The following is a 19083-nucleotide window of genomic DNA, read 5'->3' on the forward strand; positions in this document are numbered from 1 at the left end:
ATTGTGACTGCATAACCAGTATAAATATAATTCGCTGTATGCTATCCAGTATTTTAGCATCAGGCAAATTCATCCCTTCCATAAATACAACTTATCGTGTTGAATCTAATACTTCACTTCCAAAACACATTTCCTCTTACCTGCATTTGGAATGACCAATCGCCCACCCAGATGCCCAAACACTGCGCTCGTCTTCACATGAGCTTTTCCAGGAGTGTGAGGTCCATTACCGGTGACTATGCTCTTCTTTCCATCTACTGTGGAGTAGTTTGGATGAAGGGTATCGTGAATGCTCTCAGGATGAGCTTTGACGTGGTACTCTGCCCGGTCCGCCACACCTAGTGAAACCATAAAGGAGCTCTGAACTTTGAGCTTTTCGGGCAGGGGGTCAAAGAGTTCCTTGTCTATGGAGTCGTGGAAACAGATCGGACTGCTGTATGTCTGGCCCACTGTTATATCAGGCTGCATGGAAGAATTCAGCAGGAGTGGATTGCCTGGGGAGATGAAAAGATAGTCTGTGATAATTAGTGTGTTTTTGTAGGATTGTTAAAACAGGCAAAGGGAAAAGAAGATGGTTAGATGAGGTCCTGAGGTGCCAACTCCAGTAATATCCAGTGCGTCAGACCGTGGCCTGAATTTCAAAGCGTGCAAATAGAAAAGGATTAAATATTTCATTTGGTGTTTAAGCTAAAATATTCATTCTGTCAGCAGTGGAAAGTGAAAAAGGAATTTTAAAAAAGTGAAAAGATTTTTAAGTACTCTATGTGGGAAAAGTAAATGCATCTGCAAAAACTAATAAGTAACAAGCGTATCGCTTTCAATAAATTTAGCTCTTTACAATCTAACCACCTAATTCTGACAGTGTGGTGGTTCTGAATAGGTGCAATATATAAACTTTAATTCTGTTCCTTTCTTTATATGTATTCTTTATATGTAGCTACAATAGAAGCAAGGTCAGTCCACAGAGACGGGAGAAAAAAGGAGCCCATTGAATTCACTCTGAGCTCTGATCAGACATTCGCTATGTGAATTTTTTATAACACCTCAAAGCTTAAAACTACCAAAGCATTTTAGTTCAAACAAACTGATCCCAGCAGCAAATGTATTTGTGTTTTTAACGGTTTATCACCGCCTTTTAGCACAATTTTTTAGGCGCAAAATAAACAAATGGCTTTCGTAGAAAAAAACTTCCGTAAACGTTCACAAAGAATCAATAACAACAAAGTCCTTTTAGAGTAGTTTAATTTTGATAACAGGCAAAATAAATAACATGTAGATTAGTACAAATCAGAGCTAAAGCGTATCAAAAACTACACTGAGCTAACGTTAATATGTAAAATGTGTACTAATGAATAGACGGTTTCAGCAGTAACAACATAAACAAACGGCTTTGTGAAACAATCAGAACTTCCGACAAACTCTGCAAAGAATCAATAACAATAGAGTAATAGGAGTAGTTTATTTTTCAAAAAACTACACTGAGCTTACGTTACTGTGTAAAATGTGTACTATATAATTAGGGTTCCCACACCTTTGTTAACTTCAAATTCAAGGACTAAATGTGGTGACACATTTCAAGTGAGAGAAAGGTGTTACCTTTAAAGATACATTGTTACAGTTCCCTTTCGAGGGAACTCATGCTGCATCACTGCAGTTAGACTTTGGAGACGCCTCCGGGGGTAAGTGCGTCTGAATGTGTAGATCAAATTTAACCAATGGTGAGGCTTAACGACAAAGACTGGGTGACGCGGGAGCCAGGAAGTATTTCCCTATCTGATATAATGCCAAAGACGACATTACAGGGAAGTATGGCAAGGGAGACGCAGCGTCTCGTTCCCTTCTCATGGAACAACAGTTACATACGTAACCCGAGACATTTTCATGTGTCAAACACAACTATGCAAAAAAGCATTTTGGTATGAATCAACTTTCGCAGACAGAAGATATAAGCATTTAAAGCGAACAGTTTAGCATGTGTGGTTAAAAAGTCTAGAATTTTAATGATAATATCCTACACTACACAGGGAATAATATAGATTTTTTTTCCAGAAAACTTCTTGCATAAAATAGATTCAAGCACTTTCAATGACCTGTATCTATGCATGTATTTTCAAAAACTTCCCAGGGCCTTGAATTTTCCCCCCAGATTCACAAACTTTCAAGGACCCCTGGGAACCCTGTATAATGTATAAACGGTTTCAGCAGTAACAACATAAACAAACGGCTTTTGTGAAACAATCGTAACTTCCGACAAACTCTGGGCAGAATCAATAATAATAAAGTCCTTCAGGAGTAGTTTATTTCTCAAAAAACTACACTGAGCTAACATTACTGTGTAAAATGTGTACTATATTATGTATACAATATTAACTACAGATTAAATGCCAAACCTTCCTTCACATAGCGATGATCCATGATCACCGTCTCCTTTCGTCTTTAAGAAACCAAAATATAATTTCTTTTCGACAAGATATTTGTTCCAGAGTTCAGTTTATCCACTCGCCAGAACATTAAACAAAAAGAGACCGGAAGTTAAGTTCGACCCAGACTCGTAACTGTGACAACGCATGTGCGTCCGATAAAACCGTCTCTACAATGTTAACAACTGAACGGCTGCAAACTTCCATTCACATAGCGCTGATCCGTGACCACAGTCTCCCGTCGTTTTTAGGAAACCAAAGCATTTGTTATTTTCGATGAGGTATTTGTTCCAGAGTTCAGTTTAGCCACTAGTCAGACCATTAAACAAACAGAGACCGGAAGTTAAGTTCGTCCAGACGCGTAACCGCGACAAAACACTCATGTGACAGATAAAATCGTCTATTGCTTATAGACCGTTTCATCGGGCGCACATGCGGTGACACGATAAGCATCTGGTCTGAACTTTACTTCCAGTTTCTGTTTGTTTAATGGTCTGACTAGTTGCTGAAACTGAACTCTTAAACAAATACCTCGTCGAAAATAACACATGTTTTGAGTTCCTATGTAATCCTATTTTCCTTTCTATATAAATAAACTACTCTAAAAGGACGTTGTTGTTAGATATTCTTCGCAGAGTTTATCGGAAGTTACGTGAAGACCACGAAAGCCGCTTGTTTATGTTGTTACTGCTGAAACCGTCTATACTTGAAACCGGCAGGAAGTTCCCCTCACTGGATTGGCACCTCACTGTATATTCATTCACATATCTGAAGTACGCCTAAGTGACCTTTTTGTTTTTCAAGTTTTTAACTGTCGCCTCAAACAGCTCCTGGAAGGGGGTCTTCATCTCACACTGTTACTCTCTCACCTTTTCCAGTACACAACGTCACAAGGCTCCCGCAATTTATCCTGGTGCCAGAGCTCTAACATTTGAGTCATTTAGTCCTTGCTGGCCAGCTGCTACACAGTGAGGGGTGGGGAGCAGGAGGCTAATGGCTCTTTATTTTTAGGAAAATCGTTAATTACCACAGACTGGGCTGATCGGTGTCAGGTTTTTGGGATATTTCTAGTCATCGTGCTAAGGGAGGTCAAGGTTTTGTAACAGGGTGAGGATAGGGTTGTCAAAAAGAAATGTTATCTTCATGACAATGTCTGTTTCTTCATCCATTTTTAATTCACAACAATTTCTCCAGTTTGAACTCGATACTTTCAACAATACAGTCTTTTTAGTTATTAAATTCAAAGTGATAAAAAAATGAAATTAACCTTATCTGAACATTGGCACCAGTTTGATTTATCACGAAAAGCCTGAAAGATGGTTTCAATTTTATTAGGCAAGAGTATATTTTTACAGTGATTTTAAACAGTTCTGATAAATTTTTGAATGTTCACAGAAAAGATCAAATGAGATGTGGAAAAATGCAGAAGTTTATGGAACATGGTGCTGAAAACATTCCGAAATTAACTTGAACTAGCCTGGGTTTCCCCATGCTGCCTTGCGCGCAAATTTATTCACACTGCAAGTCTAGCATGGAAAATATGGACCAATTTTGGCCCTGAAATAGGGAACCAATCACAAAACGGGGAGGGGCAACAAGACGATGACGACGTGTATGCAACACACTGGAGCAGTTTTGTTTATCCAACATGGCAGCAGACGCAAAGTTACTTTTCAATGCAGCCTTAGATAGTGTTCTAAGTAGTTTTGAACACAAGTTTATAAAAAAAAACATTAAACAATTTCATATCCAAGAAGGATGTTTGGATATGGCAAGACATGATAGTCACAGAGTTTTATAGGTCCAACCTAACTTATAAATGGTAAGTGGTATTTATTAATATCATATTGTCATTATGTCTGTACTGTGGTTGTCACAGTGCCACTAAGATGTGTTGCTTTTTAATATTTATATACAGCTACCGCCGGTTAAGTTGCATAGCTTTCAGCTGTGTGCACACGTACCGATAAAAGTTGTTTTTGTTTGAATTTATGTCGCTCTACATACGTTATCTGGTATAATTAAAACGACTGGCTATGAGCTACGTACAGACACATTTGATAGACATTCGTAGCACCCAATAAATGGCTCTGGGCATATGTAAAGGTTACACTTTATTTTGATAGTCCACTTTAGACATTCTACTAACTATAAATAACTTTGCAACTACATGTCAACTAACTTTCAATAATATGCAAGTATATGTCAACTAACTGTCATTAGAGTATTGGTAGACTGTAAGGGTTGGGGTTAGGGAAGAGGTTTGGGTTAGTGGAATAAATTGACATGCACCTGCAAAAATACTTATAGTCAGTTGAATGTCTGTTGAGATATCATCACAATAAAGTGTTAGTAGATATTAAGCAGACAGACAACTAATTCTCTAAAGATTGGTAGTTGATAAGTAGTTGCAAAGTTACTTATAATTAGTAAAATGTCTAAAGTGGACTATCGAAATAAAGTGTTACCTATGTAAACCACACTTCAAATACGAGAAAATGAGCATATGGTTCCCAGACCACGTCTCATTCTCTATGAGACTGGTCTGGTGTTAGCCAGGCTAAACTTGAACTAGAATTTATTACAACTTGAAATTCCAGGTATCTGAATCTGATTTTAGTTTCATCAGAGACACAGTACATCTGCTGTTTTTGCAGTGGTGTAGTGACCTTATATAATGACTTCTCTGTCTTTATTAGAATATAACCAGAAAATTCAGGTCAAATAGTATTCGTAAGTATGCAGTAACCTATAAAAACATAGAGAAAAATCTTCTTTAATTTTGTGCATTTGGTGTGACGATAGACGATAGTATTGCGTATCGCAATCACCAGACATATTGCCGATAGCAGGCTTTCATGGCAATAGTTATTATTATCATCATAGTTTCACATTAACATGTGCATTGCATGCTTTTCCTCGCATGAGAGGGTTTGTGGGCTTCACTTTGCACGAGAGAGCTTAAAATGCCCAGATTCCTTCTCGCACGCACCTGGACTTAATGCGCGCATTTTGGACTCTTGCTCATACCTAAATGGACTCCTTCTAGCACCTGAACTTGTAATGCGCATGACTCTGACTCTTCCTCGCACATGAGCTTGTAGTACCGTACCATTTACATGCACTTGAATAGGTTGTATGCAGGGGTTTAAAACCAGTGACTGTGTCGTTCCCGCTCCATGGCATGCAGGAAATTTCAGACCACCTAGACTTTAATGACATGCTCGGATTAAGTCAGCTTCTTAAGGGAATATTTCATTTTCTTAAAAAATCCAGATAATTTACTCACCACCATGTCATCCAAAATGTTGATGTCTGTCTTTGTTCAGTCGAGAAGAAATTATGTTTTTTGAGGAGAACATTGCAGGATTTTTCTCATTTTAATGGACTTTAATAGAGCCCAACATTTAATACTTAACTCAACACTTAACAGTTTTTTTCAACGGAGTTTCAAATGACTATAAACGGTCCCAAACGAGGCATAAGGGTCTTATCTAGCAAAAGGATTGTCATTTTTGACAAGAAAAATAAAAAATATGCACTTTTAAAACACAACTTCTCGTCTAGGTCCGGTCCTGTGATGCGCCAGTGTGACCTCACGTAAATGCGTAGTGACGTAGAGAGGTCACGTGTTACATATATAAAACGCACATTTGCGGACCATTGTAAACAATAAACTGACACAAAGACATTAATTAGTATCATTCCACCTACAACAACGTCGGAACGCTCCTCTTTCTCAACACTTGTAAACACTGGGGCGTAGTTTTGCGTTAGTCCTCTGTGACCTCTTGACGTCATGACGTATTGCGTGGGGTCACGCTGGCGCATCAGGACCGGATCTAGACGAGAAGTTGTGCTTTAAAAGTGCATATTTTTTATTTTTCTTGTCAAAAATGACAATCGTTTCGCTAGATAAGACCCTTATGCCTCATTTGGGATCGTTTATAGTCCTTTGAAACTCAGTTGAAAAAACTGTTAAGTGTTGAGTTAAGTATTAAATGTTGGGCTCTATTAAAGTCCATCCTGCAATGTTTTCCTCAAAAAACATAATTTCTTCTCGACTGAACAAAGAAAAGACATCAACATTTTGGATGACATGGTGGTGAGTAAATTATCTGGATTTTTCTTTTAAGAAAACTGAATATTCCTTTAATTGTCCACCAATCAAGTGACTTAACAAATAAATAAATGAGTAAATCATTGATCCCCCCCATACTATTGTGTATCTGCAATCTCACAGGCTGACAATAGGATTATCTCAAAAGGAGGCTTCCCGCCCAACACAAGTACCTGCAGATTCTCTTAAACCAAATTAAATGAAACACTAATTTCTAATTCTAATTCAGGACAGAAGGCCTTTTATTCTACAAGTGTCCTTTTTCATTTTTTTATTTTTACCTGTATTTTCTTAATCAAAAGACCCTGGTATTGAAAGCTGGTGGTGGCCTGTAAGACTTTGCAGAGTACTTAAATAAACTCGATTAAATGGTTTTACTTTTTACATTGTCACCAATCATAAAAAAATTCTTCCATGCATCTCTTCAAAAGAAAGATCTCATCACTGCAGGACAGGAAATATTTAAATGACAGAGCCAAACTAAAGAGAAAGACAGCTGGATGATAGCAATAAAAGAAAAAAGCATGTAGTCGGATACCTGGCGGGTATTAAAATTACTCAGTAGCTAAGGTGTCAAAGCAGGTGTAATGCGGAAAGTCAGACAAAAGTCTCACACTGTTGCCTGTGACGAGGCATGTCGTCTGGAATACTGGGGGAAATGGCAACAGATGTCATGTAGGAAAATAATATAAAAGTACGTGATCCGATATCCAATTATGAATTACAAAAAAAGTATTTCCTTACTTGAAATAAAACTGTTTCAAATAACATTAAAGGTGGCGTGCATGATTTTTTTTAAAAACACTTTGGAAAAGGGAGTCGGACCGAGTGCCAAAACACAATTGTAGCCAATCAGTAGTAAGGAGCGTGTCTACTAACCAACATCAGTGCGTGGCTTGCATATGTGTGGGGTGGGTCTATCAAAAGAAGTCCAGATTCTATTGGGGTAGGGGCGTGTTTTGTTTAGGTGATTTCAAATGTCAACACTGGCTTTTTAGAGATCATGCAACCTGCCTTTAAATGCATTCGTAATCATTTATCAAAACAATTGTAAAACTGCATACATATCAATAACAATACCTTAACATCCGCTTGTGAAATGAAACACCTTAGAAGAGCTTCAATTGAGCTATTTCTCATTCTACACCTCATGCCATTTAATCAACATCTAGCATGCTTCCTTTCCCATTGCGAAGGGTTTGGTCTTGCCTGTGAGCTGATGGGAAATGGTATGGCTGTTGATGGAGCGCGCTGCGGGAGGCAGGGAGAAAGTTGGCCCTTTTTAAATAGGATTGATGACCTGACAGATGCAGCTCAGCTGAGCCTTGATCCCCTCTTTCCTGTTGCATGCAAAAGGGGGGTGTCATCTTGCCAGGCCTTGAGCACAGTAAACACAAGCTGCTAGTCGCAGCTCCAGCGCAGCCTTTCACTGCGCTGTCACAAGCAGCCAGGATTGATTACCCTGTGTGGCGATGGCTATCACTTTCCCTGACCCAGAAGTGTCAGTGAGAGTAATATAAATGCGTGTAGTGGAACCAAGTGCAGGTCATGTGACCACAGACGGTCTTATCAACAGAAGTTATTATCGCGACTGACAAAAAAATCAGAATTGATGCTCAACCTAGCATGCTTTACACATTGAACTGTCAGAGGATTTGGAGTGTAGAGTTTTTGTGATTGTCTATGCTGAAGAATCTGTATCCAATTGTATGTTTCTTATGAAAAACAAAAATGTATTTTAGAATACGTAAGCATACATAATATACAAAAATGGAAGTGTGTATAAGTTATTAGGGCTGTGTATCGCCAACAATTTCCCGATACGATACATATTCCAACAATATCCCGATACAATTGCACGATACAGTACACGTCACGATAAAAGATACTTTTGAATTACATTTTTGTTCAGAATTTAGTAACATTACTATTATTATTTTTATCTGTTTACTGTACATTGAATAAGAAGTTTTGAAACAGCATAAACATGCATTTAGAATAAATATCCACTTTGAAGCTGAGATCATTCACCAGCATAGAACGGCGTGTCACGCGTTCCTTTATAGTCTTATCATAAACAAAAATGCATGCGGGTGGTTTCTGGAGAGAGAAATAATAAAAAATATGCAAACTTCAGACACTGCGTAGAAGAGAGGACAGGACTTTAAACAGGTCACGTGTCTTTCCGGGACCTTTCAGATGCCGGAAAATCATGGCAGTGTGAATGTGTGAACAAAAAATCAAATGATCCCGGAAAATTCCAGGATGCATTTTCCGTGTATTTTCCGGAATGTCTGTGTGAAAAGGGCTATAGAGAAACAACTCCCTCTCTCACAACTACCTTTCTCACCTTGATGATGTCTACTTAGTTTAACTTTTAAAACAGTATGTGTGATTAAACAAGAAAGAACTGAGCTTGTCCTCAGCAAAATAATAATAATAATAATAATAGTCAGACAATAAAGAGTGTACATGATCCCGTTTAAATGAATAATAAAATGTAAAAATGATAATAATTTGATAATAAATTTGAACAATAATGAAATTCCACTACTGTCCCGTTTTTTATACAGTATGTGGTGGTTTCCCGGACAGAGATTAGCTTAAGACAGGACTAGCCCTTTTAAATAGGAAATATAGCTAATTTTAACAAACATGCCTTACTAAAAACATTACTGGCGTGCATTTTGAGGCAATACAAAGGGCACTTATGTATTTTAAGATATGTCAGTGCAAGTTGTCAGTTTGGACAGCTTTTACATTTATTTTAGTCTATCGACTAGTCTAATACCTGTCCAGGAAATCGCCCCTGTGTCTCAAAATTTGCAATAAAGAAATCTAATCACTTTATCAACTGTGAACTCTTACCTTGTCTGGTGGTTTTGAAGTTAAAGGACTGGAAGCCCCCAGCAAGAGCAGATGAGTCAATGACGTCCACTCCATACTCACTCTGACTCTTCCTGTAGAGGGTGATGGCCACGATGAGAACAACCACAGCGATCACCCCAGCAGACAGCCCAGAGTACAGCGCAACATCGATAGAGCTCTCCATACCTGGTACAAAGCCATAGACACGCACACACTGAGGCTTAATGGGAAAACTGACATTTTTTGTATAAATTGTTCTGTTACACTGTTAGAAAAAATTGTCAAAATGTGTACCCCATCTGTCACTGGGGCAATACCCTTAATGTGTAACAATACCCTTAATGTGTTACACATTAACATAAAATGTTAATGTGTAACATTTGGTACATATGGGTGATTCTCGCAAAATTAGACTTATGAGGTGTCATGAAACATTTTGATAAAAAAGTTAATGCCAACAAAATAAGAAGTATACAGTTACAAACATCTTTTCATGTACTACACTAGTCAACATTTGAAGTGGATCAAAAACATTCATCAAAGTTGTCCTAAGACAAGAATGGGTAATGGGTATTGGTTTTAAGACAATTTTCGGGAAAGGTTTTGATACACTTCAAATGTTGACTTGTATATTTTGCACATGATTTCACATGACGTCATACAAACCAATTTTGTTGTTTTTTCCAAATTTAAGGGGACATTTTCATTACCGCAACGTGTCCATGACTGGATTTTAGTTCTTTGAGATGGAAATATTTATAATAAAAAAATCTAAAAAATAAAAAGCTTCAGTGCATGTTATACTATTAACATTTACAGTTAAGAAACATGTGCTATTTGGTGATCGTCGGTAAATGTAGAGACAATAATAAGGAATATTAATGTGTCCAAGAACATTTTTCTCATCCTCCGCAACAATTTCAATCATCGTTTAAGCCCTCAAGGAACTAACATTTTCAAAAAAATTGAAGCAGTTCTTATTTTTTCTCTCCAGATAAAAGTTTAAATTTAGTTTGTCATAGTACCTAGACAACTTTTTAGTTCTCATTACCGAGTTTGTAAATGCATATTTAATGTAATATCATGTTGCGGTAATGATAACTTTTGATAATGATAATCTAAAAAATGTAAATAATTTTATAGGAAATATTTTTTTAAATCCTCTTAAAATAATGGTTAAAGTAAGTTCAGACCCCTTTATCTTATATGTGCAAAAAAATGGCTTTGAGGGCTTTTTTAAAATTCTGATGCTGGACACCTTTTAAATCTGGATTTCGTGAGAATCACCAATATGTGTATACATTTGGCACCTTTAAAATACTTATAATAATAAAATCTCTTTGGTATCAGTATGTTTCTCTAAAGTAGGCTACTAATATTAACTCTTTCATATTAAGAGAAAAGCTGTAATTTTTGAAAGGGTACCGCCCCAGTGACAGCTGGGGTACATATTTTGACTTTTTTTTTCTGACGGTGTAGGTATCTGATAAACATTTTAAAAACATAGATTTATGTACTGATGCATAGATTCATCATTTATTCAAATTCTCATCCAGCTGTTAGATTGTATTCCGTATAATATGAAATCATGAAAGTTACTTTTCTTAAAAAGTACAAATGTTTTAGTTTTTGAGGGTCATTTTTTATAGTTCCATTATGCAGATGCAATGCTTTGCAGCCCCAAACATTTTGGAAACAAGCTGTCTCACCTGGTCACTGTAATTAGACTTGCAAATATTATAGACTTCACAAATATTTGTGAAAACAAAACTGGTGCATTATGCAGACGTTTAGCAATGTATAAAGACACGTGATGGCAGTTTGGGAGGTGTGAGTTCCCGGGCTCCTTCTACTTTAATAACTGCCAGTGTGGTGTGCCAGCACCCCACGCAATCCTACATCTGTTCAGCTGGCATCTACAGCAGTGGCCCAAGTGACCTCTGCAGCAGGAGGTTTGGGCACGCAGAAATCACAAGATCACAAAGGACACACCAGACATTAATCATGCGTGAGAAGAGAGGGGTGTATTTATAAATCTACACAGCTGCATTTTAGATAGTCTGACACACTATACACGGTTAAACAGGATTACGTGTTTCTGACCGATGGCAGAGGTGAAACAATCATACGTCTATCATGCTCCAGTCAGTTTTAATTAACTCAACTAACACATCGGGGTACCAAGTCAAAGGATCACAATATTGTAATAGCATGCATTTTAAAACAGGTGATGCACAAACAAGCACATGGTACTAACACATACTGATAATGATGTTTAAAATATGGTTCAAATAATATATAGGGGAGAAATGAAGACGTACAGTAATATGCTTGATGAAGTGAGTTAATATTCAATGTCTACACTTCATTGCTTTCTCTTAATATAGCACATGTTCAAATGCCATACCCAATCAATCACTCCGTCTTATCTGAAAGGACATAATAGATTTTGAGTAGCACTTTGAAAATGTCTGATATGGGTAAGCACAAGAAATGAAGTTGATAGATTTTCTAGCTAATACAGATGTCTGCAAAATTTAAGGACTTCACTGGACTAAACTTCATAAAATCAATATTATAAATGTATAAATTCACATTGTGTGACAGATTGGAACTTTGCTCGTTAATCTTCTGCATTTCCCCCCAAATCACACCTGTTTTAAACATAATGATACAGGTAACCAAGTGTAGATATTCTATGAGCACATTTATGATGGGGTTGAGCTTATCTTAATTTAAAAAGTAGTATAAATAGCTAGATTTGGGCGTACTATTATCATATTCTTGACCCAGGATATTTCAGTTAATTTACTTATGAGGGATTCAAACTTGTGATCATTTTCCACACAGCAGACAAGAGCTAGCTTAGTTTTTAATTCCCTCATCTGTATGGTAATTAAGAATAGGCATGAAATGCGAGGGAGAACTCACTCTGGGGCTTTAGGTCATGCATCAGCTTCCCGTCTGCAGGGAGGAAGAAACAGAACGAGAGAGAGAGAATTACAATCCATCCCCATATTACGTATTACAAATACACTCTCTAATTTACATCATGGGTGGATGTCCAACTGCAGGCTATGCCAGCATCAGCTGTGGATATAGTTGCTCTGCATTGTTGCCATGGGAAGCAACTTGCAGATGGTTTTGGATCACTTAGGCTGCGGGAATTTTTCTTTCCTTCATTTAGAAGGTGAAATCGGAGAGGTTTATTATCAAAACAGCTATGAGGGAGATACTGAGAAAGATAAGGTGTGCTAATGCAGCTGGCTTTATTTTAGCAGATGATTATCACGCTTTGCAAAAAGTGTGATCATTTACACATTTGTTTTCTGGAGCAGCGCCAAGTTGTATTTGAAGATTTGAGTATTAAGCAAGCAATGGCATGAACAATAGATGATGATGATGATGATGATTGATATATTGATTGAGATGCACACTCTAAGAAAGGATGTTTTATCTTTTTACAAATTTTATGTGTTATGCTATTTAACACATTATGTGTCATTTTGTGTTGATTTTGTAATGTTCCAATAATAATTCAATTCAATTTTATTTATAAAGCGCTTTTCACAATTGTTAATTGTTGCAAAGCAGCTTTACATGAGTAGATGTAGAGGAGAACACTGAAAATCAATAGAATATAGCGGCTAAGGATAAACCGTACAAGCGAGCATATTAATAATGTTACGTATACAGTAAAGTGCTAAGTTAAGTGCTAAGTGCTAAGATTCTGGGACAATTAAGTGTGCTGTCCCAAAACTTACACTGATTGTGTTGTTTTTAACACATCCGTTCTAAGAGTGCACGAGATGGTTATGATGTTATTCACATACTACTCACTTTGTGAACACAGCCCGTCTGTGCAGTTCTCCGTGCTATGAGCGTCTCCCTCGCACATCTTGCCTCTGTGCCGGGGTGGTGGGGCATTGCACTCCCTCCATCTCTGCCTCTCACACTGGGCGCTACACATCGTCCACTCTGCCCATTCCTCCCAAACTCCATCTACTGCAGAGCACAGGGTTGCCATTTATAAAAGGACCATCTGCTCTGTGCATTAACAACAGCTCATCAAAGAACTTTTGCGATTTCTAGACACTTAATTAAAAGTATTTTAAAGAAATTAATTTGCCAACACTTTGTCAAAATTACATTAGCTACTTTTCAGCAAATTTCTATGTGCTTTGGCAACTACGGACACTCATCATAGATGGATTAAAAACATTTTTATTCTCACTAGTTCCAGCTTTAACAGTTTTTTGATAGCATTGGTCTAAATATACACAATTAATTACTGCTTTTAGGCTTTTTTAGGTTGACAAGATGTCGGCTTGACTGAAATTCACACTTTCGCACTTTTGTCCATTGCCAGTGGCGGCCGGTGACTTATCTTCCAAGTGTCATGTGTGTGGCTACTCATGTCAAAATATTTGTTTGGTGCCTCATATGCAAATCATGCGTCATGTCAAAATACATGCCTGCTGCAGACGAGTCAAACAGGGTTTATCATAAAAGAGTCCCTTATGTTCACAAAAAACTCGCAAGACACTAATTAAGCACTAAACTCTGATTATGCATGAGATTGTGCAAGTATCTGGCAAACACAAGCGTCTCTTTTATCATAAACCCCTTCGAAGCATCTGCAGCAGGCACTTATTTTGACATGACGCATGATGCACATAGGTTCACATGAAGCGCTGAAAAAAAATTTTGACATGAGGTGCCACACAAATGATGGGTTAAATACATATTTTGATGAGATTCGCATCATGTACCCTCAATAAACAAGTTACCGGTCGCCACTCTGCATTGGTAACCAAAAATGTTACTTTTTTTCATTTGATATATTGTATGTTTATATATTCAAAGAAGAACAGTGCATTAAACTTTGTGACTATCACAAGAAACGCTGTCTTTTCTGGAAAGTCTGAGACAAATGTTTAACAATGAAAATATATAACATGACAAAATATATATACTAAAATCTATTTTAATTTTTTCAAAATATTCTTGACTTGTTCTACACTGTCCTCCAAATGATGTAAAGAACCTTGCTGGGTAAATAATTTAATCTCCATTCATCACCAGTATCATTTCATCAGGGAGTTAAGTCATCATGCTAGGCTGAGCAAATACAGCTAAGCCTCTTCGCCAACGAACAGATATTTTCCTCCAAAATCCTTTGTTTATATACACACACTGGAAAACAAACATTTTTAAAACTCTTTTGTGAATTTTATAGGCGACTCCCATGACTATTCATGTTTCTGTTTAAATTAATTTCTCATTTAGGATCATTTGTTTTGCTGCTTGTAACAAAAGAAAAGAAGGAAAAGAAGAAAAAAATAATTTTCTGCCTAATTGGACAGATGCCGTAAAAGTTGAGGTAATAAAAAATGTAATTAAAAGCAATTAAGCAACATCATATATTAAGTTATTCAACTAATTCTTCATAAATAACAGCTATTTAAGAGTACAGGGGGATGACCTAACAAACTGCCTGTTATTTTCTCACTATAAATAGGATAATCAGAGCTTTTGCAAAATCTATCAAAGATAAAATGTTTTCTCTTTAAAATATCTGTTGTTTCTTAATTGTTCTCACAATATTACATGAACACGCTGCATGATATTAATTACACATTTGTGCTTCAGTTAACGTCTCCCACAAGAATCATTTTAGGGATTATTAGGTAAACAAATGATGAAAAAGTGAGGAGATCACGTATTAAGATATTTTCAAAGTTTCACAAATATTAATAAGCCCTCTAATTTTAAGAACGATAATACGGCTTTAACAAATTATTATTAAGTTACTTATTTAGATTTGTAGTAGAATTAAAACATCAACATGAGGCATTAAAATACATGATACCTAGACAATAAAACTGTTGCAGTTGGATTGTTGTGAGCACAACAATTCAGTACAACTACTAAGGTTGAAAGAAATGTCTGACCTGGGCAGACGGCATTGCAGGTGATCTTCTGCACAGACATGCCCTCACAGAACGCTCCTCCATTCAGAGGAGCGGGGTTAGTACAGGTGCGAGAACGTTTTTGAACTCCTCTTCCACAGTTTACACTGCACGGAGACCATTCAGTCCACAAAGACCAACCACCATTAACTGCAGGAAGACAGAGAGACAAAAAGAGATCTGCTGAATAAGTGAACAAGTTGAAAGGACATGACAACCTTTCTCTGACCCTGTCAGGCAGACTACAAAGCTAAGTAAGTCTTTTCTTTCATCTGAGGCTGGACTTTTTGTAATCTAACTTTGAATCTTAGCTGTACAGTCTGTTAAAATACCAACATCTATTTTAATAACAGTATCTGATGGTGCTCTTCTCCTCTTTCTCCTCCAGCATTTCTGCCAAGAGACAAGATTAACAGTAGTACTGACACTAGCAAACAATTCACAGCGTTCTCCATCATCCTCTGTCCTCCCCCATTTGCTACCTCCACCTCTCCGACTGCTGTCTACTGTGCCACTGTTTCCACTAACAAGGTGGCAACCATAAGCTATAAGTTGCTTACAAAAACCAACACACAACACTTTCTCACACATGACCACTTTCTTGTTTACTCTCCTCAAGATTTCTCCACTCCAGCCACCCTGCTAGATGTCCCCTTGACCCCATAATCTCTTATCTTCTTCAAGCCATCTCTCATATGTTCTTACAAACATCATAAATACATCATGCAGCACTACCAACTCTCCAGTGACATTTAAGGGTAAACAAACGGCCCAAAAACCAACACCTAACCTAGCAAAATACTAGATACCTACAGACCTGTCTTTCTGCTTTCTTTTCAAAATCTGTGAAGAAGATGCTGTGATCTTACCAAAAACAACTACAGTAGCTGTAGCGCTGCGTCTTTTTGCAACTATGTTGCTGGCGAGACAGGTGTAGTTGGCGGAGTCAGAGAGTCTGGCTTCATTGATGATCAGATTGTGATCAGCACGTGTGTCAATGTTATCGTCTTTGAGAGAGCTAACCAGTTCTTCGTTTTTCAACCACTCCACCTTAGAGACAAAGAAACACATATGTTATCCAAAGCTGAAATTACATGCATTTAAAAAAAAAACTCTCTTGATCGTGCCAGAGTGCATTAGATTAAGAAATCTGAAAACGGAAAACTGTTAGAAAGAAATATATGGTTAGGTTCATAATAATTATGACGCACCACGAGACACTTAAAGTATTTAAAAAAGTATAGTTAAGCATCTGATTAAGGTTTCAAAAAAAATGCAGGTCCTCGTTAGCAAAATGTATAACCTATTGTGCAGTAGCTGCGGTAATGTCCTCTCTCGCCACCATTCTTTTCACAGAATTTCTATTTCTAGCATTTCTGAGAATCACATTACCCTTATGTTCACAGTTCATACAGCAATATGCATTCATGAGCTATTTAACCAGTCTGCATGCATAATAGGAATTAAACAGTTAGATCCTTGTGATATTGCTCTAAGACGCTGACATTTGAAAAACATGGCTTCATGTTAAGAGGTTGAGTCTGGTAAAAAGTAATAATTTGCAAAGGATAGCTCTCTGAAAAATATCAAACTTTTAAACAAAGAATATTACCAGAATTTTAAAGTGGTTAATGCATTAAAGCTGTCTGTATCCTTTAAAATGACAGTAAAATAAATCCTTTACAGTACTGCAGGGCGATACAGGTGATTGCCCGGGGCCCCGCGACTAGACCAGGGCCCTCTATGCATAAAAATAATTTTGCCATTGCACAAATCTCATAGACGAGATAAGCAGGCAGTATGCGCTGCATGCACAGGGACCCTATTGATTAAAATAGGGATCACAAAGACAGTAGGTGAAAAAAACACACGGATTGAACAACAGGATAAATCCCCCACACAACAATCTACAGTAAAATGATAAATACAAAACCTTAGTAAAAGTAAAGACATAAAACATTACAAAATAAGAACAAAGTGGGCTAATTTGCATAATGTAAATGACGCAATGGCGCTTGCGGAGGTGTGTCTCATTGCGCATGCTTGGAAATGAAACGTTTTGTATTATGGGTAATGTAGTATCGTTGTATAACAACACAATGTTTACGTTACATCTTTCAATAACGATAAAAACAAGACTTATTTTAGTGAGGTTGCGGTGGTAGGCGTTGGCAAACTATGGCATTAAAACAATACATTTTAGGAGCTGAAGAGAAAAAGAGAAAAGCAGGGAAAGAAAAGCAATCACAAGGTAAAGGTAGGCCTATTTTCTGCTTTACATTGTTTAATGTCTGCTAATTTAAAAACATTAGAAAAATGTCCATCACCCTTTCTAAATTAACTCACATGAAAAAAAGACTATTATACTATAGAATTAACTGAAGTAATCTGTATAGTAAAATTCTTAGATACTAAAAAATACTATAGTAGGGTTCAAACTGTACTGAATACTGTATCACCCTGTAGTAATTATTTTGTATTAATATCCATGATATTTGTATTGAAGTTCTGTTGCACTACAGTTGTTGCACTAACAACATTGCTTAATATGTTGCATTTAATAAATACTTCTACACTTAAATACATTTTCATTTTTGTCTGTTTTAATTTCACTTGTCAAATTGCATTGCTATGAAATTTTTTACACCTGTGGGGCCTATTTTCAAGGTCTCGCCTAGGGCCCCATAACCCCAAGGATCGGCCCTGCAGTACTGTGCAAAAGTCTCAGGCCACCACCACCAGACTCGTTGTTTTAGAAGTTTTAATGTCCCTCCATATTTATTTTTCAATCTATTTTATTAAGATACAAACAGAAAATACAGGAAATATGGAAATTTTTAGGGCTAAATGTCTTTAGGCATCGTCTGTGTTACGTATGACTTTTGCACAGTACTGTCTGTAAAAAAATACAATATTCACAACAGGTTAAGCTTTTAAACAAAATCAAGTTAGTCAAGTTCAACCAACATTTAAACCAAATTTACAAAACTATGTATTAATTCTCAGTACTTTGACCAAACACTGTCATGTAAAATCTCCAATGTCCCCTTCTTTTCCTCTTTACTCCTCCTGTCTGTTTTACAATCTTTCTCCTCGACTCTTCTGATTAAGATGATTAAGGTGCCCGTGCATTGCATACGTGCTTGTGCTGTACTTTCCATACTGCCGGAGATGAGTGTGATTGAAACTAATTTTCCATAAACTACTTCAGATGCTTTGCCAGCGGAAAGCACTTCTCTTATATTTACTCAAGGTTTCTGAGAAACTTGGGAGTTGAAAAAGGCAATTAGCACACAGTGGAAGCAGCCCTCTCTGAGGCATCAGTCCTGCTCTGCATTCTTGAGCATCACTCCTTCACTAAACCTTTGAAAAAGTGCATGAAGCGAGCGAGCAAGAGAGAGAGAGAGAGAGAGAGAGAGAGAGAGAGAGAGAGAGAGAGAGAGAGAAGAGAGAGAGAGAGAGAGAGAGAGAGAGAGAGAGAGAGAGAAAGAGAGAGGGGCTCTGATAAAGAAGAGAAAATGAGGAAGAAAAATACAAATGCAGGGGACAAATACAAATGAAGTGAGTGTATGTGTGGCAGGAGATGTAAGAAATAAATGGCCTAATTGGCACATTTGTATCAATTATAGCACAGCTAACATAGGCAGAGCTGACAGAGAGGTTTCCACGTCCTCATGAGAATCCTGCAATATCATTATCGCTT

At 37.2% G+C, this 19083-nt stretch overlaps 1 protein-coding gene across 3 annotated transcripts in view; it reads right to left on the bottom strand.

Annotated features, from left to right (window-relative positions):
• unc5db (unc-5 netrin receptor Db) overlaps positions 1 to 19083 on the bottom strand; it is a 176996-nt gene that overhangs the window by 17340 nt on the left and 140573 nt on the right. Inside the window, exons 5-10 of one of the 3 annotated variants that reach the window (XM_065250301.1) lie at positions 16250 to 16430; positions 15363 to 15530; positions 13249 to 13410; positions 12340 to 12372; positions 9409 to 9594; positions 141 to 494 (exon numbers count right to left, since the gene is read on the bottom strand). In XM_065250301.1, coding sequence (XP_065106373.1) covers positions 141 to 494; positions 9409 to 9594; positions 12340 to 12372; positions 13249 to 13410; positions 15363 to 15530; positions 16250 to 16430 — 1084 coding nt within the window. Of the gene's footprint in view, positions 1 to 140; positions 495 to 9408; positions 9595 to 12339; positions 12373 to 13248; positions 13414 to 15362; positions 15531 to 16249; positions 16431 to 19083 lie in introns of all 3 variants that reach the window. The other 2 variants (XM_065250300.1, XM_065250302.1) reach the window with 2 other exon arrangements.

The sequence above is a fragment of the Paramisgurnus dabryanus genome, chromosome 5 (genome assembly GCF_030506205.2).
Source record: "Paramisgurnus dabryanus chromosome 5, PD_genome_1.1, whole genome shotgun sequence".
Lineage (NCBI taxonomy): Eukaryota > Metazoa > Chordata > Actinopteri > Cypriniformes > Cobitidae > Paramisgurnus > Paramisgurnus dabryanus.